General features: G+C 45.0%; 1 protein-coding gene across 6 annotated transcripts in view; it reads right to left on the bottom strand.

The window, feature by feature from the left end:
- Positions 1 to 6,601: 6,601 nt before the first annotated feature.
- NUMB (NUMB endocytic adaptor protein) overlaps positions 6,602 to 23,813 on the bottom strand; it is a 107,658-nt gene continuing 90,446 nt past the window's right edge. For 3 of the 6 annotated variants that reach the window (XM_040412861.1, XM_040412864.1, XM_040412862.1), the window contains 6 exons: positions 23,178 to 23,318; positions 19,358 to 19,562; positions 18,287 to 18,601; positions 14,181 to 14,321; positions 12,466 to 12,633; positions 6,602 to 8,563 (listed from right to left, as the gene is read on the bottom strand). In XM_040412861.1, the coding sequence (XP_040268795.1) occupies positions 7,848 to 8,563; positions 12,466 to 12,633; positions 14,181 to 14,321; positions 18,287 to 18,601; positions 19,358 to 19,562; positions 23,178 to 23,318 (1,686 nt within the window). In that variant the 3' untranslated portion in view covers positions 6,602 to 7,847. The remainder of the gene's footprint in view (positions 8,564 to 12,465; positions 12,634 to 14,180; positions 14,322 to 18,286; positions 18,602 to 19,357; positions 19,563 to 23,177; positions 23,319 to 23,813) is intronic. The other 3 variants (XM_040412863.1, XM_040412865.1, XM_040412866.1) reach the window with 2 other exon arrangements.

The raw sequence follows: 23,813 nt of genomic DNA, 5'->3' as shown, positions 1-23,813 counted from the left end.
ATAAGTTTATTTTGGTCTCATCAGACCACGGGACATGGTTCCAGTAATCCATGTCCTTAAAGGGTCCATTCACATGTCAGTATTTTTCTTTTCCAGATTTCAATTTAGTTTTTTTTCAAATCTTTGTTTCCACAAAAACCCTCCATTTTTACCAATTGTAAATCCACATCCGTTCCCTTTTTCCGCAAAAAAAACCGGAAGGAGGAATATATGTTGCTAGGGTACTAAAATTTTTTTCTCTATTCCCTGAAAAATTGATCCGCAATTGCAGATGACATATTGATACATTCCACATGTCATCTGCATTTTTGTGGACCCATTGACTACAATGGGACCACGGACCGCATTTTGCGGACATTTGTAGGACAAGCTCTATTTTTTATTTTTTTTTGCGGATCCGCATAACGGAATGGAACAGAACAATGGATTTTTTGTGAGGCCATTGAAATGAATAGGTCCGCATTCCATTCCACAAATTTTTGGAATGGATGCGGATTACAAAATACAGACGTGTGAATGGACCTTAAGTCTCCTTGTCTTCAGCAAACTGTTTGCAGGCTTTCTTGTGCATCATCTTGTTCCTTCTGGGACGACAGCCATGCAGACCAATTTGATGCAGTGTGCGGCGTATGGTCTGAGCACTGACAGGCTGACCCCCACCCCTTTAACCTCTGCAGCAATGCTGGCAGCACTCATACGTCTATTTTGAAAAGACAACCTCTGGATATGACACGGAGCACGTGCACTCAACTTCTTTGGTCGACCATGGTGGGACCTGTCTTGTTAAACCGCTAGATGGTCTTGGCCACCGTGCTGCAGCTCAGTGTCAGGGTGTTGGCAATCTTCTTATAGCCTAGGCCATCTTTACGTAAAGCAACAATTCTTTTTTTCAGATCCTCAGAGAGTTCTTTGCCATGAGGTGCCACGTTGAACTTCCAGTGACCAGTTTGAGCGATAACGCCAAATTTAACACACATGCTCCTCATTCACACCTGACACCTTGTAACACTAACGAGTCACATTACACCCGGGAGAGAAAATGGCTTATTGGGCACAATTTGCCAATTTTCCCTTAGGGGTGTACTCACTTTTGTTACTAGCAATTTAGACATTAATAGCTGCATGTTGAGTTATTTTGAGGGCACACCAAATTTACACAGTTACACAAGCTGTACACGGACTACTTTACTTTGTATCAAAGTGTCAGATCTTCAGTGCTGTCCCATGAAAAGATATTATAAAATATTTATAAAAATCTAAGAGGTGTACTCACTTTTGTGAGATACTGTATATAAAGCCTTAGGGTATATACACATGGACAAAAATGCTGCTGATTGGTATGTGGTAAATCCACAGCGCTTTACATTACCTGCCAAGTGGAAGACATCTGAAGAAATCTCAGCCACGTGCTGTGGAAAAAGCTGCCATGTTAAGTGACCTGCAGTGCAGATTTAAAATCTGCCATATGTCAATGTATACTGTGGATTTCACGCTTTATAACACAGCTCATGTAGATTTTGAAGTGGATTAGTTATGGATTTTGCTGCAAAATCTGGACTGGATTTTCTAGAGGGTCCGACTCGCCACATTGGATGTATACTTCGTTCGACTACTCACAATTTCCCCAGATTCCAACATAAACCAGACGGCTGAATGGCATGTATGTGACAGACGTAGGGTCTTCTTTCAGTGGTAATTAGTTGCACAATAAACAATTCATTATAAAATCCACAATTTTATCTTTTTGGACGAAGACATCCTTTGAAATGCAAACTTTGCCATATTTATTTTCCACATTAGAATAAGATAAAATTGCACAAAGATTAAAATCGCTAGTTAATAAAATAAAAAAAATTAAAAAAAAAGCTCATTGTATGGGGTATACCTGTGAGTGTGGGTTCTCAAGAAGGCACACTGCACACACAAATGCAAAAACCACGAGACGCAAAATTATCTTACAGATGATGCACAAAAATGAGATTAAAAAAAGTCACAAAAAAGCCCACAAATTTATAGCAGACAACCTGCAAAGAGTGGTGCACCTAAAATTGCATATACTTAAACTATATGTATATAATATTTAAGTCAGATTTTTGACAAGGGAAAGGGGGTTTTCAGGACTTAAAGGAGTTTTCCACCAATCAGCTGTTTGAGAAGGTTCTGGTGCTCGCAGTAACGACGCGTCCTTCTCTCGGCTCACCATAGCGGATGTGCTTGGTATCGCAGCTCAGCCCGATTCACTTCAATGGGCTGAGCTGCGCCAAGGCCATGTGACCAATCATGTCCTAGGCAAAACTGTTACTGTGAGCGCCGGTGCCTTCACAAATAGCTGATCGGCAGGGTCTCAGGTGTGAACCCTGTTAACCTATCCTGAGACATATCCCATCATAAACCTAGTGACAAATTTCTTATAAGTATACTAGCAGAAGGACCCGGCTTTGCACGGGTATATTTCATTTTATGTTTCTGTGTGTCGTAAAAAGATATCAACAGTTTCCCCCATAATAGTGACCTCTACAGTACCCGCCCCTTTAACATTGACTGCATCTTTAACAGTGATCTGCACAGTGTCTGCCCCTTTAACAATGACCCCCACAGTGACCACCCCTTTAACAGTGACCTCCACAGTGTCCACCCCTTTAAAAGTGACCTCCACAGTGGCCGCCCCATTAACATTGACCTCCACAGTGGCCGCCCCATTAACATTGACCTCCACAGTGGCCGCCCCATTAACATTGACCTCCACAGTGGCCACCCCATTAACATTGACCTCCACAGTGGCTGCCCCATTAACATTGACCTCCCCTTTAACAGTGACCTTCATAATGGACGCCCCTTTAACAGTGACCTCCACAGTGCCCGCACCTTCCACAGCGCCCATACGTTTAATAGTGGCCCCTTCCCTCCATGCATGTAGCAGTGTAGTTGTGCCATCATACGTTATATGACTGAGTATTTAAGGACCTGCGAACTGCTAAAACCTGTGATCAGTTGTTATAGCAACCTGGAGTAGGACTTGCGAGCTTCTATTGGCTAATAAGGGAAATGTGACCGTGTAAATGGCAGTTCGGATTTAATTGAAAGGCTTGCTGGCTTCTATTGGCTAATGCAGGTCATTTTTGGGGAATCTCTCAGGAACGGTAAGTCCTAGAGAGCCGAGACCTGATGTACATGTGTGGCAAATTTGGTGAAGATCGGTCCAGAGGGAGAGATATAGATATATATATATATATATATATATATATATATATATATATATATATATATATATATATATATATAGAGAGAGAGATATGTAACTGAACTGCTCACCTACCTCAAACTATTATCAAAATTAAAACTTCTGGCTGCAAATACACACCACAGGTGTCTGTCTTCCCAGGCATAACCGAGCTAAAATTGCCAAAACCCCCACACAAAAGGCAAAGCTGAACTGTGAAAAAAAATAATAATAGTGATATATCATAATACAATTTTAAGCGCAACAGAAGTGTATTCATTCATGAATTAGGCAGGTCATAGGTCGATCAAATAGTTCCTAATCTAATGCAATTAGGGCTGAAACAATTCTTCGAATAATTCGATTAAATAGAGTCAGTTTCCCTGCATCGAGTAATCGCTTACATCACATGATCACGGAGCGGGAGTGAAATTAAGCGTCTCACTCACCGCTCCGTGTCCTCCGGAGTCCAGAGAGATGGCACCGCCCTGCAGGCAGGACTTTGCGTAATGCGCAGTTGCGCACATACATCGTCAGCACGCTGGCTAACGATGTGTGTGTGACGTAAGGTCCCTGTGCATGCTGGGATGAAGACGGTCTCGGACTCCATGTGTCTGCGGCTGCGCCCTCCTCACTAGTGCCAGTGCCATTAGGTAATTAAAGTTAACAGCACCAGAGGCACGCCAGGGGGGAATCGGGGGCACTCACTGTAAATTGATATTGAAAGGCAGATGGAGAGTGGTTAATGGAGGCACCACCTTGACATGTATAAAGTTATTGGTTTAGAGAGGGGTTAATGAAGGCACCTCCAAGGTGCTTTCATTAACCCCTCCAAACCAATAACTTTATACATGCCCATTGCCAAGAAACTTCCATTAACCCCTCCAAACCAATAACTTTATACATGCCCATTGCCAAGGTGCTTCCATTAACCCCTCCAAACCAATATCTTTATACAGCCAACTTGGCATATATATTTGCTATACCATACCACCACTGTAAGAAATATAAATATTGTTTTTATAAAAAAAAACGTAATTACGTACGTTATTTTAAGAAGGTTTTTCTTATTAGATTACTCGATGAATCAGGAAATATAAATCGATTACTAAAATATTTGTTTACTGCAGCCCTAAATGCAATCAATACTCAGTAAACGTACGGCCACTTGTTCAGGTTTCCTGATGCAGTTTTGGAAGCCAAAAATCAATTGTAAATAAAAAAAATTAAATAATAAAAAGTCATATCTGTATTAAAGGGTTTCTGTCACCTGAGAAAATGGGTATTAAAGGGACTCTGTCACCACTTTCTAACCCCCCCTTTTAAAAGTATTGTTATCTCCATGGCGCCCCTGTGATTACAAAGGTGTTGTTAGAAGATAAATTCGCCGTCTCCTTTTGATAAAAAGAGCTTTTATCTAACCTGTCAATCTTCTTGATAAGGTGCCCAGGGCGTTTCTGTTGGTCTCAAGCTGCCGCCCGCCGCCGCCGCCGTTGGTGCCCAGCTCCTCCCCTGATGCTTTCAGCGCCGCCTGAATGTAATGAAATACGCCTCCGGCTCTCGCTCAGTGCCCCCTCCTCCTTTTCAAAGATCCCGCGCGTGCGCACAGGCCTGTGCCTGATGCGCCCGTGCGGACATTTACAATCAGCCTCATTGAGCGAAGTGCGCATACGCGCACTTCGCTCAACCTCCTCATCAGACGAGCACTGCAGCCAGCCTGGCTGGCTGCAGTGCTCGTCTGATGAGGAGGTTGAGCGAAGTGCGCGCATGCGCACTTCGCTCAATGAGGCTGATTGTAAATGTCCGCACGGGCGCATCAGGCACAGGCCTGTGCGCACGCGCGGGATCTTTGAAAAGGAGGAGGGGGCACTGAGCGAGAGCCGGAGGCGTATTTCATTACATTCAGGCGGCGCTGAAAGCATCAGGGGAGGAGCTGGGCACCAACGGCGGCGGCGGCGGGCGGCAGCTTGAGACCAACAGAAACGCCCTGGGCACCTTATCAAGAAGATTGACAGGTTAGATAAAAGCTCTTTTTATCAAAAGGAGACGGTGAATTTATCTTCTAACAACACCTTTGTAATCACAGGGGCGCCATGGAGATAACAATACTTTTAAAAGGGGGGGTTAGAAAGTGGTGACAGAGTCCCTTTAAGCTGGCTGACACTAGTGATGTGCTAATGTCAGCTGAACATAACTATATTAGTGCCATCTCCCTGCCTAAAGCCTTTATTGAGAAAAAAAGCGCTGCTCTCCTCCCGCCGGCCGTGTCTACTAAGAAAATCTCACGCCTGCGCCGTCCCATTCATTATATGGCGCAGGTGCAGTGAGGGAAGGACGCTCGGCGGCTGCTGGCTTCCTCACTGCGCCTGCGCTGATTACGTCAGAGTGCTCCGGGAAGAGAAGACGGCCGGCATCGCCGAGAAGGAGGAGATTCGAGTGACGTCGCTGGATCCTTCTCTGTGGTAAGTATATTCCTTGTTGCCCAGCGCTTTATAACCACTTATACCACCAATGATCAAGGAGTTAAATAATGAACTATATTTTATAAAAAAATAAAAACAAAATACTAATAATCAATATATTTATAAACACTATATGATTCGTTGGTGATATAGTGTTTATAAATATATTATTAGTATTTGTTTTTTTTATAAAATATAGTTTACTATTTTCCTCCTTGATCATTGGTGGTATAAGTGGGTATAAAGCGCTGGGCGACAAGGAGTATACTCACCACATAGAAGGATCCAGCGACGTCACTGGAACCTCCTCCTTCTTGGCGATGCCGGCCGACTTCTCTTCCCAGAGCACTCTGACTAAATCAACGCAGGCGCAGTGAGGAAGCCAGCAGCCGGCGCCGAGCGTCCTTCCCACACTGCGCCAAATACTGAACGGGACAGCTCAAGCGCGGGATTTTCGCAGTAGACATGGACGACGGGAGGAGAGCAGCGCTGCCCTGGTCAATCAAGAGAAGAAGGGCGTGAAAATAGGTGGGCAAACGGAGCCTCTAGGAGCAGGGCAACGCCCCCCCCTGCTCCTAGGGTCTAATTAGCATATTATAAAAGTTTGTTTTTTCCAGTAATGGCTTCAGGCAGGGAGAGGTCACTAATATAGTTATGTTCAGCTGACATTAGCACATCGCTAATGTCAGCCAGCTTAATACCTATTTTTCAGGTGACAGAAACCCTTTAAATACTTTCGCTTTTTGGTTTCCAAAACTACAACTACTGTACATGTGGCTTGGAGTTACTAAAAAACAACAGTTGTCATAACTTTCGCAAACTGACTGTCATTTTACATTGCGTGGCCAATGAAACTCTTTCAGCTAACGAAACGGAAATAAAAACAGATCCATACAAAGCAGCAAAAAGAGAACGTCCCGATTTCCACCACCAATGTTTATTCTGTTAAAGGAAATTGGTACAAATATACATATATGTCTGTAAGACCGAAACTTACAGGTAAAAACGAATCTCTGTGAATTGAGGTATACAAGAAGCGATGAACAAAAAAGAGGAACGCGGAAATGGTGACTAAAGTCGAAGAACAAAAGGCTGTATAACAGATATACTGTGCATAATAGTGGTATTAAAACTCTAAACTGCATATATTAATATATACGAGAAAATATATATTAATATATAAAATATATAAAACATACAAATAAAACAAAGACCAGCAGTTTGTCAAAGGAAAGAACATTGAGATATATATATATATATATATATATATATATATATATATATATTTATTAATTAGGCAATATTGAATCGTGGAAGAAAAAAAATTAAATAGAAGAGACAGGCTTTCTGCAATGGCTTTTACACCACGCATGTACTGTTCTTTAATTTTTTTTATTTAAAAGTACAATAGAGATATTTCCCATTTTGTGAATGTTGAAGCGATAGCTACTTACATCTGAAGGTGACGTGCGGCGTGAAGATAAAACCACAGGTTGTCCAGTTTTATTTTTTACTTTAGAATTAGCAGCTGAATCAATTCTTATGTACATTACTAGCAACTGAACCCTCTTTTCATTTTAACCTTTGGCAAGATTACTTACAAACCTATACAACCATTAATTAACCCAAAACTATTTAAAATATCTGCATAAAAATAAAGATTTTGGCTTTATTCCCTCGGCTGCCAGTAGGTGGCTGCACTTCAGTGCTGTGAAGTGCACTGCGGCCGCCATGCACCTGGCAGCCCCTGGGTTCATAAGGTCCGCCATATAATACCTAGATCTGCATATTTACATAGATATTTTCTTCTTATATTCATTTGGAAGCTCAGGCACTAGGACATTGCTTTGCAGAGAGTCATATCTCCGGTATGTAGTCAGATTTTGTTGGTTTTTAATTCAAATGAAAAAAGTCCACCTTTTCATCTTCAGCCCCATGACTACAGTACAGAATCTTCTCTGATTTGCGAGGGAAGCCTATGAAAGATTTGAAGAACACTGATAATTTCCCATGGTTTCATATAATATAGGTTTGCGTTTTTTTTTCTGTTTTTGGTGAACATTGCAACTTCCATGCCCCTCGTTGGTCCGTTTCTAAAGTAATAGAGATTTTATGAGAAATATTTTATCAGTCCCCACTCTGTAAGACCCATGTCCATTGCTGCTTTAAAGTTCTATCTCAAACGTCTTCTGGAGGTCACTGGAGAAGGGATTAGTTGGGGAAGGGTTACCTCGAGCTTTAGATTTGCTTTCTAAAGCAGCCCACTGGGCTTCAAAAGGGTCTATGGCGGCAGATGAAGCCTGCCCTTGTTGGTGCTTGGCACCCAAATCCCAACCACTGCTGTCTAATCCATTAAATGCCACCGAACCATTTTGCTGCTGGGGAGGTGGTTTGAAGAATGGACTGCTACTGGTGCTATTCGTCTCATAGGTTGAGAAAGTCTGCTGCTTGACCAGACCCGGTGACGGCTTTGGTTGATAGACTTGTGGGTGACCTGCAGCTCCAAATACATTAGCAACCATCTGTGAAGGTGTAATGCCAACAACTGGGACGCTAGGAACCGTGTAGCTCATTCCATTAGTTACCGGGTAAGGTTGCTGCACAGGCATGAATGTAGGTGGTATAGTCGGGACTATGGCAACTGACACAGGTGGTGGAGCTATGAAAGTGTTTGTTGGGTAAGGCTGAGTAGGATTTGGTGCAGCAGCAGCGACAACAGGCTGCAACAGAGGCGGCGCCTGAATGACTGGAGCGGGAACAGGGGATTGTCTTTGCTGAGCTTTAACAGTTTTGGAGACCTCTTCAAGCCAACGGTCTGCTTCTGAGGAAGTCCGTTTGTGACTGGGCTGGACAACTGTATGTGTGGATACAAACTCAGGCCCTGAGGGAAGAAGAAAAACATTTTACTATAATCATTTTGCTTAATATTAATATTCTCAAGGTCCAGGAGCACACCTATGATGCACAGGGCCCAATAGAAAAATAAGATGGGGCCCCCACCACCTAGCGTAAGAAAACTAAAACACCAGCAAAAGTAGAAATAATTAAAAGGTGTGTGTAATATCAGAATAGATCAGAAAACCCACATAATAGCAAAAAGACACCAAATTGTTATTCCCTGCAAAAACGTACAATGTTCTTGCACCTGATAGGGCCCTCCAACCTCTGGGTGCCATAGCCCCCTCACCCTCACATTTCTTGGACACAGCCTGGAACATAGACTGCGTAAACAGAATATATAAAGCCAAAATGGATGCGAAATACATGAGACCTTATATAGAACATAAAGCCATGCTACCGCTCCTATGTGTGTCATTGACACAACAAAGGGCGATCGTGTGTGTGTGTGTGTGGGTGGAATATCACATACAGGGGATCACAACTGGAAGACACAGAGGTAGGCTAGTAAAGGACTACTACATAGACAAGCCAAACAAAACCAAAAATTCATCATCTCCTTTCTCTCCTGCTCTTGTTTTGGCAGATATTTCAATTATCAGATTCGTTTTGTAAACTGGGATTACTTTAAAACATAACATTTACTAAATCATTTAAAATAATGGTTTCTGTAAGGTGATGGACAACAACAATATCTCCAATATACCACTTCAAATGCATGAAAAAAGGGTGGATCTTACCCCATTCTGTGGGATCCACATTCAATGGAGAAATTTCCTGGTCTTGAATAGTACCAGGAACCATGGTTCCTGGTACTATTCAAGACCAGGAAATTTCTCCATTGAATGTGGATCCCACAGAATGGGGTAAGATCCACCCTTTTTTCATGCATTTGAAGTGGTATATTGGAGATATTGTTGTTGTCCATCACCTTACAGAAACCATTATTTTAAATGATTTAGTAAATGTTATGTTTTAAAGTAATCCCAGTTTACAAAACGAATCTGATAATTATTTGGGTGTAATCAGATATCGCCACAGATTTATCCAGTGTGGTGATATAATTAATTTTATTTCAGATATTTCAATTGCAGACCAAGAAAAATAAAATAGAAAAGCAAAGCAGTGTATCTTTCTCTTAGGCTGCAGCCATGTACTCTCCCTCTTCCCCTGTAATGCTAGTGGATGTAAGCCAGGAAGTTTAGGAGGAAGGGCCAGACTTCAATGGGTCCGTAGTCTGCATTTAGCAGCCAACAATAAGGCATGGTCTACCTTTTTGTGCAACAGACATACGGAGGGAAAGCACACCCATCCACAGGTTGTTTGAATACTGTACGGAGCGAGCAGTCCGTACAGTATTAGAATGTATTGGCTCAGATGAGCCAAAGTTATTACTTCGCGAAGTCTCGCGAGACTTCGGGTGATAACTTAAATAATTAATTTCTACTGTTAAAAACTGTTTCCCGAACTCTGGTTCGGTTCCAAGTGGTACCTTGGAACCGAACCAGAGTTCGGGAAAAGCTCAGACCAAGCAAGCGCTACATTCACAGCTATGGGAGTTATGAAAATAGCCAACCAAGCGTGCCTAGCCATTTTTGAAAGTGTCATAGTGGACCATGCATTGGCAGCCACCCATCCAATCATTTCTATGGGACTGCCGGAAACAGCCAAGCCAGCACTCGGCTATTTTTGGAACTCCCTTAGCGGTGAATAGAGAGTGGCCGCTTTTGCGCAGTGCGCACTCATTCACTTCGGAGGAACTGTTCTGGAGACAGGTGTGGGTCCCAGAAGTGGGAACAGTACCAATGTGACATTAGTCATATCCTAGCAATATATCATCAATGTTTGAGATGAGACAACCCATTTTAGGCTCTATTCACACGTCCGTGATGTGTTGCGGACCCGCAAATTGCGGGTCCGCAACACACCAGCCCGTCACCCCCATTGAAATGCCTATTCTTGTCCGCAAGCTGCGGACAAGAATAGGACATGCTCTATCTTTTTGCGGAGCTGCGTACCCAAAATCGGGGGCGCGCTCCGCAATTGCGGCTGCAGACAGCACACTGTGTGCTGTCCGCATCCATTCCGTCCCCATAGAGAATGAATGGGTCCGCACACTTTCCGCAAAATTGCGGAAAGGATGCGGACCCATTTTGCGGACGTGTGAATGGAGCCATATTCACACGTCCGTGATGTGTTGCGGACCCGCAAATTGCGGGTCCACAACACACCAGCCCGTCACCCCCATTGAAATGCCTATTCTTGTCCGCAAGCTGCGGACAAGAATAGGACATGCTCTATCTTTTTGCGGAGCTGCGTACCCAAAATCGGGGGCGCGCTCCGCAATTGCGGCTGCAGACAGCACACTGTGTGCTGTCCGCATCCATTCCGTCCCCATAGAGAATGAATGGGTCCGCACACTTTCCGCAAAATTGCGGAAAGGATGCGGACCCATTTTGCGGACGTGTGAATGGAGCCTTAAAGTAAATTACCCACCGTTCTATTGTGTTTGGGAGCCTCCAACTTTTCTCCAACATATGATTTTCGAGGAGAGAGGGGCTGAAGTGAATATCTCTGCCTGATCCTTTTCTCACAGGAGATAAGCTGCCAACAGAAATATCTGGCAACCACATTGTCCCGTCTCCTCATCGTTTGTTGTTGGATATTATGAAGCTTTAGAATACATGGTGTTACACTGACAGGCCTAATAGGCAGATGCCAGTGGCAGGCCTTGGGGCCTTTGTTAGGTCTCAAGAGCAATCGTAATCAAATGCATTTCATGGCACCAATCAGATGACCGCATCTTAGGCTACTTTCACACCTGCGTTAGGTGCGGATCCGTCTGGTATCTGCACAGACGGATCCGCACCTATAATGCAAACGATTGTATCCGCTCAGAAAGGATCCGTTTGCATTATGAAGAACAAAGTCAAAACGGATCAGTCCTGACTTACATTGAAAGTCAATGGGGGACGGATCCGTTTTCAATTGCACCATATTGTGTCAGTGAAAAGGGATCCGCTCTCATTGACTTACATTGTAAGCAGCGTTTTGGTGTCCGCATCCAGAGCGGAATGGAGGCGGAACGGAGCCAAACTGATGCATTCTGTACGGATCCTTATCCATTCAGAATGCATTGGGGCTGAACTGATCCATTTTGAACCGTTTGTGAGAGCCCTGAAACGGATCTCACAAACGGAATTCAAAACGCCAATGTGAAAGTAGCCTAAGGTGTTAAAAACTGTGGAGCTCTGAGTCATCCCTGATCCCGACACTTGTGGCAGGAGTAGAGCTGTGGGATACTGAGATCAACATTACTAAAGTGCACATCGCTGAGGGGTAACAGTGATGTAAATTTTTGGTTAAGCTACAGATCATGCAAAAGGTATGTGAACTCTTGTGTAGCTTCTTAAAGGGGGATGTTCACTTTATTCGTATTGATGACCTGTTCTCAGGATAGGCCATCAATATCAGATCGTCAGGAGTCTGACTCCCAGCACCCGCCGATCAGCGGTTTGAAGAGAAGGCCGCAGTTGTGTGGGCGCTGCCTTCTCATTGTTTACCTGCTTGCCATCGCAACCGGTTCGGTGAGCAAGTGTAATTACACCTAATTAGTCCTATTCATTTCAATGGGACGGCTCCTTCCTATATAGTTAAATCGGTTGCGTCGATCTGATACTGATGACCTATCCTGAGGATAGGTCATCAATATAAAAAATGCGGACAACCCCTTTAACAGTTTTGGGTTCATTTTGTGTCTGCATATTTACATCAACGATGAGGACTGATCCCAGCAGAAGAAAGTGGGAAGCAGTTTCTGTTCTTAGCCAGAAGTAAGCTCCCATGTGAACAGCACAGCGCAGGGCTTTCCATCTAATATCTTACCAACAATAGTGACCACAGGCGGTGCTCCGGTGCTAGCAACTTGTTGGGCAGATACTGTAGGAGCATTTGCCCATGGATTGGTCTCACGCACAGGTGCTGCTGCAGGAGCCACAGAGACTTGTGCAGGCTTAGCAGCGGGAAGTGTGAATGCAGAGGCAGTGCCATTCACTAAAACATGACAATGAACAGGTTAGTACATGCAGAGACGTGCACAAAGCAGAAACCTTAGAATATAGCTAGGGATAAGCCTAAAATGCTGGAAAGACGAGGTGTTAGCACAGTAAAAGCTTTTGCATTTTATCATTAAAAGGTCATAACACGGCAAAAGGACTACATTAAAGGGGTTATCAAATATCATAAACAGCCCCGCTATGTGCCGGGCCCCTCACAGTGAATTTACTTACCTGGCTCCTGGTCCCTGCACCGCCGCTGCTGCTTCTCTCCGTACGCGGATGAAAACATCCGGTATCAGGGGGAGCAGCCAATGGCAGGCGTGGACGAGCCTCCCTAGCGTCATCCCCGATGCTAGGGAGGCTCGTCCCCGTCCCTGCCTGCTATTGGCTGCCCCCCCCCCCTTCCCCCAACACCCAATGTTTTCATCAGTGTACAGGGAGTAGTAGCAGCAGCAGTGCGGGGACCAGTAGCGGCGCGGGGAGCGGGGTAAGTATATTACCTCTGAGGGGCCTGGCACATGGGGGGGCTGTTTATGATATTGGATAACCCCTTGAAAATCTGAATCCACATGTGTGTCCACGACGTTGAAATCAACAGCAGACATTAGGTAGTAGACATGCCCCATACACAGGTTAAAATGGCTGTACTAATACTAAGGATTTAGTAAGACTGGAACTTTGTGCTGGTCTTGTAATTCCCTGTGCTGCAGGACGACACACCACATTTATGACAAGGCGCATCCTCTGGTAGTCGTGCACCAAAACGGAAATCCAAGACATATGCATCAGAAAATCAACGTAAATGAAGATAAATTTGTCTCAGCTGCTGGCTCCCTTCCCTGCCCGCTTTTGGAAAAGTGGCAAAGTAGGCGTAAAAAGAGGCACTTTGAACTTACCAGCACCAGTCCAATACCCCACCCATCAGCTGTTTAGGTGTAGCTCCATTGCCAGAAGTTGGCGCCGAAACTACACAGCCCCGTCAACCTTTAAACGAGCTCCCTCCACTATAAGGGCTCACGCACACGACTATGTATTCTGTGGCCAGCAAAAAACGGATCCGCAAAAATTACGGATGATGCCCGTGTGCATTCCGTATTTTGTGGAACAGAAAAGCTGGCCCCTAATAGAACAGTACTATCCTTATCTGTAATGCAGACAATAATAGGACATGTTCTATTTTTTTGCGGAACGGACATGCACACAGTCATTTGCTTTTTTTTGCGGCCCCATTAAAGTGAATGGTTCCGCATAGGAGCCGCAAAAAAAAAACAAAAAAACAGAACAGACACGTAACAAAATATGATCGTGTCCATGAGCCCTAAGGTTGGCGGAACTGTGTTTTTCCAGTGCTGACTTCTGGTAATGGAGCCACACCCAAACAGCTGATCAGCTGGAGTCCAGATCCTAAGGATAGGTCACCCCTTATTGAAGGCTGGACAACCCCTTTAAATGTTCAACTAAATATTAATTATATTAACACAGAGATGTCATCAATGTATAAACAATTTGCCACAGGTAATGCAATGCTAATCCAGTACAGACCTTCAAATGGTGGGGACTGTGGTGTGGTGGGCTTCGTCATAGGTGCTGACATGAAGGGGTCTTCAGGTGGCATACTGAAAGTGTTGGTAATCTGGGAGCATAAGGCGCTGATGCTGTCTGTTTCTCCCTCTATCTCAGGAACTGTAATGCAAAAAAGGGAATTCACAAAAAGGTTAAAAAAAAAGAGAATAAAAAAACCAGGAGGAACAAAATTACAATAAGGGTCCATTCACACATCCATGTGTGTTTTGCGGATCCACGGATCCTCAAATCACGGACACCGGCAATGTGCATTCCGCATTTTGCGGACCACACATTGCTGGCACTAATAGAATATGCCTAGGGCATGTTCTATTTTTTTCGGGAACGGAAATGCGGAGCCGGAAGTGCGGGTCCGCATTTCCGGATCGGGGCCGCACATTGTGCAGCCTCATAGAAATGAATAGGTCCGCAATTCCGTTCTGCAAAATGGAGCCTAAGGCTCAGATGCTAGGGGAAGTGTTTTTACAGAGAGATGATATGAAAATAAAACAAACACACATGTTGAAGCATTAGGCTAGTTTCACACTAGTGCTTTTATATCCAGCAGGCTGTTCCAGTATATCATATCAGTAACACAGCATCCATCTGATATGGTTTATTTTCCCATGATAAAACGTGTTGGCTCAACAAAAGGACTGCAGTGCCCTTAATTTTTCTCTTCCTTTTTTTTCATACAATGCTCCATTGAAATCCTAATTAATATTGCCCACATAATACCACCTTATACAGTGAAAGCTGAGATAACCACCCAAAATTGCCTTTTTGAGAAGATTATGCAGACCACAGTTCTAATTTTCAATGCAATCTATTGACTGGCCCTGCTTAAAGGGGTTGTCCAGGATTTTGATGGCCTATCAACATCTGTTACCTTGTACGATGGCTCCAACGCCTACAGCGCTGCTCCCATTGAAGTCAATGGGGCATGGCTGCTGTTACCGGCACTGTCCACTACACAATGGAGGGAGCTGTGCAGTTCTGGCAATGGAGCTACAAGGTAAAAGCTAATTGGTGGGGGTGCGGGGTGTCAGACCCCAATCTGATATTCATGGCATATCCTGTGGACAGACCATCAATAACCAATCCTGAACAACCTTTTTAACAAACTAGCCCTTATAAAGCATTATGTAAAAGGTTCTCAGCTTGATTTAGTCAATCATATACCAAAATATATATTTATTTTTTTATCAGCAAGTCCATATAATTATGGTCAGTGTGTGAAACATAAAAACAGGGTGGGCATGCTCAGCTTTTGTACCCACTGAGCGCTTTTGGACTAGACACAATGTGAATACCAAATAGGTATACCAAAGAATAGTGGAATTTACAAAGGGTTGAAGACGGGAATTCCCATGCAAAATACCCTATAAATCACCAATAATATTCCAGTCAGAAATTGGTGGGTGGAGAAGAGGAGTATAAAATAACAAAAAAAATTGTCAAATATAACTAAAGCTTCCCACATAGACTCTCACCAAGAGACTGGTGGTAACAAAGAGGGCATAAAAAATTCTTAAGGTTTCTTTTTAGATAAATCTGATGTATTTTTCACACAGCTGCAGTCCCACTTAAAAGGGTGGTCTCATCTCAGACAATGGGAGCATATCGCTACGATATGCCCCCATTGTCTTATAGGTGCGGGTCCCACCGCTGGGACCCGCACCTATATTGAGAACGGAGCCCCGAAAGTGAAAGAGAGCGCACTGCGCATGCGCAGCCGCCCTCCATTCATTTCTATGGGGCCGCCTAAAATAGCCGAGCACTGGCTCGACTATTGCCGTCTGCCCCATAGAAATAAATGGGAGCATGGGCCGCGCATGCGCAGTGCGCTCCAATTCACTTCTATGGGAGAGGCGGGGATTAGCTCTTGGTGGTGGACGGACAACGGGAAATCTGGGGTCCTACAGCCACAGCGCTCCCCGCTCCGTTCTCGATATAGGTGCGGGCAGGGCCGGTGCAAGGATTTTTGCCGCCCCCCCCCCTTATCAGATGATCTGCCCATATCATGACATCACATATGTTCCACCCCTTTCTCAGCTTTTAAATTAAAAGAACTGCTATGTTTCCCTTACGGTTAATCTAGCTTCTTGTAGCTGTCCCTTTTTGCGGAACGGAATTGCGGACCCGGATCCGCGATTCCGATCCTGAAAAAAATAGAACATGTCCTATTCTTGTCCACAATAGCGGACAAGAATAGGCATATTCTCTTAGTGCCGGCAATGTGCGGTCCGCAAAATGTGGAACGCACATTGCCGCTGTCCGTGTTTTGTGGATCCGCAAAACACATACGGACGTGTGAATGGACCCTAAATGTGAGGTAAATTAGTTTCCAATGTAGTATTAATAACTAAACAATTACATAATAAACATATTGCATTGTCTACTTATCACCAGGACAATAAGATGATCTGATCTCTGGCTGCAGTCTGGCTCTGGGGACTCCCTTGTCACTCTCTTCTCTCCCCCCCCCCTCCATCCCTTGTCACTCTCTTCTCCCCCCTCCTTCCCTTGTCACTCTCTTCTCCCCCCCCCTCCCTTGTCACTTCCCCCCCCCTCCCTTGTCACTCTCATTCTACCCCCCTCCCTTGTCACTCTCATTCTCCCCCCCTCCCTTGTCACTCTCATTCTACCCCCCTCCCTTGTCACTCTCATTCTACCCCCCTCCCTTGTCACTCTCATTCTACCCCCCTCCCTTGTCACTCTCATTCTACCCCCCTCCCTTGTCACTCTCATTCTACCCCCCTCCCTTGTCACTCTCATTCTACCCCCTCCCTTGTCACTCTCATTCTACCCCCCTCCCTTGTCACTCTCATTCTACCCCCCTCCCTTGTCACTCTCATTCTACCCCCCTTGTCACTCTCATTTTACACCCCCCCTCCTCCCTTGTCACTCTCATTTTACCCCCCCCCCCCTTGTCACTCTCATTTTGCACCCCCCCCTTGTCACTCTCATTTTGCACCCCCCCTTGTCACTCTCATTTTACACCCCCCCCTTGTTACTGTCATTTTACACCCCACCCTTGTCACTGTCATTTTACACCCCACCCTTGTCACTGTCATTTTACCCCCCCCTTGTCACTCTCATTTTGCACCCCCCCTCTTGTCACTCTCATTTTACACTCCCCCCCCTTGTCACTCTCATTTTGCACCCCCCCTTGTCAGTATCATTTTGCACCCCCCCTTGTCACTCTCATTTTACACTCCCCCCCCTTGTCACTGTCATTTTGCACCCCCCCTTGTCACTGTCATTTTACACCCCCCCCCCCTTGTCACTGTCATTTTGCACCCCCCCTTGTCACTGTCATTTTACACCCCCCCCCCTTGTCACTGTCATTTTACACCCCCCCCCTTGTCACTCTCATTTTACCCCCCCCCTTGTCACTCATTTTGCACCCCCCCTCCTCCCTCCTCCCTCCTCCCTTGTCACCTCTAGTGTAGCGTGGCCGAGCTCTGTCCGGTCCGCGGTACAGGAGCATTTGTTTCTTGTACCCACTACCCGGCCGGACTGACAGGAAGTGCACACTTAGTGTGCACTTCCTGTCAGTCCGGCCGGGTACAGGAAACAAAAGCTCCTGTACCGCGGACCGGACAGAGCTCGGCCACGCTACACTAACAACAGCAGTAGCACAGGGCAGACACAGCAGGCTGCGCAGCACTGAGCCGGAGATTCTTTAGAGCGGCAAGCGCTCAGGAGGGGCAGCATGACGGGCGCCGCTGGCCGGCCGCCCGAACTTATATTACCAACTTTTTTTTTTTTTACACCGCAAAAGGGCGCCCCCTGCTAGATGGCGCCCTAGGCGACTGCCTAAGTCGCCTTACTGGTGGCGCCGGCCCTGGGTGCGGGTCCCAGCAGTGGGACCCGCACCTATCAGACAATGAGGGCATATCCTAGCGATATGCCCACATTGTCTAAGATGGGAATATCCCTTTAAGAACACAATTGTTAAAGGAGATTGAATCACACACAGCCTATCCTTGAATGTGTTCTGCACATGACTCCACAAGGAATCCCGTACAGTTAGTGTTTCGCTTACGGAAAGTATAGGAGGACACATTCCTCTGTCTTACCTGGGTTTGCAATTTGGAAGTCAGACTTCCGCTGCACAGTGGATGGTAGCTCATTAATTCTTAGAGAAAGCTGCCGTTTAAAAGGAGACATCTTTTGGCTGAGTGCAGGAAATCCCCTGAAAGAGCCTTGTCTTGCCAGCTGTTCCACAGGGGCATGTCTACGTGGGATCATGTGAGGGTTGCTTCCATCTAGGCTTTCATGGACCACATGGAGCTCAGAAGTGGGTGGGGATGGCAGGGCTGGGACAGTTGTCAAAGTGACTGTGGCTGGTGCCGTGGTAGTTGGTAATGGAGGTTTTGGTTCAGAATCGCCTACAGAGAATGAAAACAGAGTTAGTCCTCTTCCACATGGTCAGTATTTTGTAAAGCATATTGGCATGTCTTCCACACTCTGGACCCGTTCCTGGTTTTGGCTTATAGTGCATCTGTCAGCAGATTTGTACCTATGAAACTGGCTGACCTGTTACATGTGTTCTTGGCAGCTGAAGGCATCTGTTTTAATATATGCAAATGAGCCTCTGGGAGCAACGGGGGCATTGCCATTACACCTAGAGGCTCTGCTCTCTCTGCAACTGCCGCTTCCTTCTCTACTTTGATCGACAGGACCAGGCAGTGTAAAGGTCATTTCTAGCCCTATCAAACTGCAGAGAAACGCAGCAGTTGCAGAGAGAGCAGAGCCTTTTAGATGTAACAGCAACGCCCCCGTTGCTCCTAGAGGCTCATTTACATATATTAAAACCTCATTTTTCTCAGCAAGGCAGGCACATGGGAACATGGGACCAACACAGATGCCTTCAGCTGCCAAACGTACATGGAACAGGTCAGCCAGTTTCATAGGTACAAATCTGCTGACAGATGCTTTTTAATAGTCTCTAGTCTAGTTTTAAGCTTCTAAAATACACTGCATTCTAGTACAAAGGATTATGAGGAGTAGGGCCTGTTGGGAGTCCACAGATTATACAGACAGCCCATAGATTTTTTGAGGGGTGGAAACACTGTTTAAGATACAACCATAATTAAAACTAATCTTGATCTGCAAGTACAGAATATAATTTGAAAATATACATTCACCTTTCTTGGAATCTTGTATCTGCTTCATAACTTCCTCCCTCTCGGCCTGTTCTGTAGCAGTGGTTACTCTAAATGAGCCCTCCCTGGTAAAAGTCGTTCTGCTGGCATCAAAGGTGGCAGTGACTCCGCATTCCTTTTCGCGCTTCTGCTTTCTCTCTAGGCAGGCGGCAAAGGCACATCCAACAGCATGGCTCAGCCGCTCTCCCTGCGATTCGTAAGAAATAAAGAAAAAAGTCATCTTTAACCATCGTAATGTGTGCACAAAGTCTCAGTGCATGTGCGTAATGCATTTACTCAGAAGCCAGGGGACTATAAAAGAAAGTACAATACCACATCACTACGATAGACATTATAGACGTTTCCATCCTGCAGCCCATGCTGAGAAGCCACAAAGTATTTGGAATAGACATTCAGACTATATAGGATTGCATACGACTTGTTGAGATACACCTGTAACACCCCAGAGAGGTGTTACTACACGCCTCTATCCCGCTACCATCTCCTAAGAGCCTTTATACTGTCATCAGATGCGATTTTGCTTATGTCCTCCACAAATGTGCATATAAATCCATGTTAAATTCAATTGTTCATGTAATTTGCCTGGTTACCAGCAGGTGGCAGCAACACATTGGCAGAGACAGTCTAGTGTATCTGAGCTGGAATGGATTATTCCAGCTTAGCTCCCCCTCTGTGGAGAGAGTGGACAGTTCCCACATCCTGCAGCATGGGTTGAGAAGGAAGTTAGGGTGAGTGTAGCCCACCCCCTGTTAGGGGTAGGGTGTGTGTGTGAGGAGCTCCCCTGGATAGGGAAGACACCAAGGACCTAGTCTCGGCTGAGACTTGGTCATATACCCAGTCCGAGCAGCTGGATGAGAAAAGCAGAAAACTACAGACAAACTCCAGAGTTCCAGGAAGAAAGCATCCCCTGAGAATCCATCTGTGAGTTAAGTCCAGTGCCTAGGAGAAGCCTATTCCTCCTCAGCTAATCTTGTCCCCCACACAGCAGAGGTCACATTTAAAGCAGAAGCACTCATTCCTGCCAATCATTGCTAAAACCTGCTGGGACCAAGAGACCAAAGCTGTATACTGCTTGAACGTTTGAACTTCATCTAAAGGTCTGGACATCATTTCTTCTGCAAAATTCCTTTATTATTCCTACTATCACTACACTCAAATTTATTGCAAGTGAGCCAGGAGTCCAGCCGTACCCAGGTAGGAGATACCGTGACACAATTATCACTACCCTTCAGAGACATTATAGGCCATTACATTACTCTGGCATTCCTAATCTGGGACGTGGTTTATAACACCTTGGAAGGGCCCTGGGATAGTACCCTGCGCATGCTGCAATTGGCATCACAACAAATACAGAACATTAACAACCCGTATCCTGCCATTGCACACCCCTGGAAGATTGGCCATTGACCGGGCCCTGGAAGATTGTTTGCCAGGCCACGGCGATTAGGGCCGTCTTTAACGAGGTACTAATGAAGCGCTTCCTCGGCTATCGGCTGTGCAGGGCTGCGCACAGCGTGAGGTCGCTCTGTGACCTCACACTGTGCCCCGCGATACACAGCCAACAGCAGAATGAAGAGGATCGCGATGGTGACCAGGAGAGGTAAGTGTTGTTTTTTTTTATTATTTGCACTGGGGGCTGACATAAGGGGCTGAGGGCTGACATAAGGGGCTGATGGCTGACATAAGGGGCTGATGGCTGACATAAGGGGCTGATGGCTGACATAAGGGGCTGATGGCTGACATAAGGGGCCGATAGATGGCTAAAGGTTGGGGGGTTGATCTGAGGCATTGGGGGTCTGATTGCTGGTCTGACCTGAGGTGTAATGAAAAATATATTTTTCTTAGGCCTATTGCACACGACCGTATGGCTTTTTCAGTGTTTCGCGGTCCGTTTTAAACGGATCCGTTGTTCCGTTTTTTGTTTCCGTTGTGTTTCCGTTTCCGTTCCGTTTTTCCGTTCCGTTTTTCCGTATGGCAAATACAGTATACAGTAATTTCATAGCAAAAATTGGGCATAACATTTTCAATAGATGGATCCGCAAAAAACGGAACGGATACGGAAGACATACGGATGCACTTCCGTATGCATTCCATTTTTTTGCGGACCCATAGACTTTAATGGAGCCACGGAACGTGATTTGCGGCCAAATATAGGACATGTTCTATGTTAAAACGGAACGGAAAAACGGAAAAACGGAAACGGAATGCATACGGAACACATTCCGTTTTTTTTGCGGACCCATTGCAAAAAACGGCCAGTAAACGGGAAAAAAAAACGGCCGTGTGAAAGAGGCCTTATTGTTCTACTCTAAAACCTAGGTGCATCTTATAGGGCTAAAAATACTGTACAGTGCAGCAGAGACCCTAGTCAGTTTATATAGTAGTTATATATTTTAATATGCACCTTGTGTTTTGTTATGCGCATGAATCAGTCAGTACCGACTAGCACCACCTAAGCCCCCTCCCCCCACCCGGTCCCTGGGAAAATTGTCTTGCATGAAACTGGTCCTTAGTGCAAAAAAGGTTGGGGACCACTGGTCTACAACACTGAGCCAGAAAAGACATGGATAGGTTTGCTTTTAAGCTTGCAGAATTATAAATGCAGCTCTGGATGCCAAATGAGTTTTGAAACAGGATATAACTCTGGATAAGTATATGATAAAGAAGCAAAGCTTCTATAAAATTACTTTTATAATAAAATCTGCATAAAATGCTATTTTATGCAGATTTTATTATTGCGTAAACTTTAAAATGGTGTTCAAGCATGAACATAATGCTGCAATGAAAGTAAAAACCCGCACATTTCTTTCTCTATTTTGCAGCAGTAAACTGGTCTTAGTCTCTCTTTAAAACAAAGTCATGACTGCTGTGAGGGATACATTTTTCTCATTCAAATAGACACTGATGAACCCAACAAACATTAAAGGGCATCTGTCAGCAGTTTTGTCCCTATGACACTGGCTGACCTGTTACATGTGCACTTGGCAGCTGATGACATCTGTGTTGGTCCCATGTCCATATGTGCCCGCATTGCTGAGAATAATAAAGTTTTAATATATGCAAATGAGGCTCTAGGAGCAACGGGGGCGTTGCCATTACACCTAGAGACTCTGCTCTCTCTGCAACTGCTGCACCCTCTGCACTTTATTTGACATGACCAGGCAGTGAAAGTGTCATCACATCAGGCCTGGACTTTTCCTAAAGTCGATCAAAGTGCAGAGTTTGCAGCAGTTGCAGAGAGAGCAGAGCCTCTAGGTGTAATGGCTACACCGCTGATGCTCTTAGAGGCTCATTTGCATATATTAAAACAGGACCAGGCAGTGTAAATGTCATGTCTAGCCCCATGAAACTGCAGAGGAGCGCAGCAGTTGCAGAGAGAGCAGAGCCTTTTAGATGTAACAACAATGTACCCGTTGCTCCCAGAGGCTCATTTACATATATTAAAACATCATTTTTCTCAGCAGTGCGGGCACATATGAACATGGTACCAACACAGATGCCTTCAGCTGCCAAGCGCACATGTAACAGGTCAGCCAGTGTCATAGGGACAAAACTGCTGACAGATGCCCTTTAATATAGAGTTTATAAAAGTTCTGTTATTTCAGATGGCAAAAATAAGAGCTGCATATTGTGCTATTCTACTCATTAAAAATGATTGACAAAACTAGAGAACATTAGTGTGAATAGAGCCTAAATCACAAAAATCTTTATATGCAGCGAGTTGCAGAAGCCAGTCCATATAAACCTAAAACAAGGCCAAATAAATGAGCAGAAACGTAGAATAAATCTTCAAAGCACAGACCGTGTCCTTAACAGCCATAAAGCAATGACAGATCCATCTCCTTGTTGTTCCATCACGACATATGTAAGAGAATGCCCGGTCAAAGTTTCTGTCTGGAGCACAGAAGGACACTTTTTCTATGGTTTGGTCTACCAGAAGATCCTACAGGAAAAAGAGAAAATAAATTAGTTGAAAAATGTTATTAAGTCAGAAAATATTAGGATTTCAAAGCTAAACCTCTCTCGGCCAGTTGCTCCCTATCTGTGGATCAGTAGATCATGCATCAAGTAATAGTGGTCTATACCAGGGATGCCCAACCTGTGGCTTTCCAGCTGCTGCAAAACTACAACTCCCAGCATGCCCAGACTACCTATAGCTATAAGCCATTATTCCCACCACCCTCTTACGGTGTACTCGGTCATGTTACATCGCCTTGTCCCGAGCACCTACTCCCCCAACACACCCCAGTGCTGTCTCTCATGTCACCGACGCTGCATAAGTCGTATGAGTGAGGTGCTAGGTACAACACCTGAAAACCCATATCCAGCTTTTCACCGAAAATGCTCAATTCATCCATTCAACAGGTAAAAAAGTACAAAAGGGAACACAGTGAAAGTACTGTATATATTGTAAGTGTAATTAATACTTTATATGTTG

The sequence above is a fragment of the Bufo bufo genome, chromosome 11 (assembly GCF_905171765.1).
Source record: "Bufo bufo chromosome 11, aBufBuf1.1, whole genome shotgun sequence".
Classification (NCBI taxonomy): domain Eukaryota; kingdom Metazoa; phylum Chordata; class Amphibia; order Anura; family Bufonidae; genus Bufo; species Bufo bufo.
The sequence above is the reverse complement of the archived record's forward strand: the minus strand, read 5'-3'. Positions and strand labels throughout refer to the sequence as shown.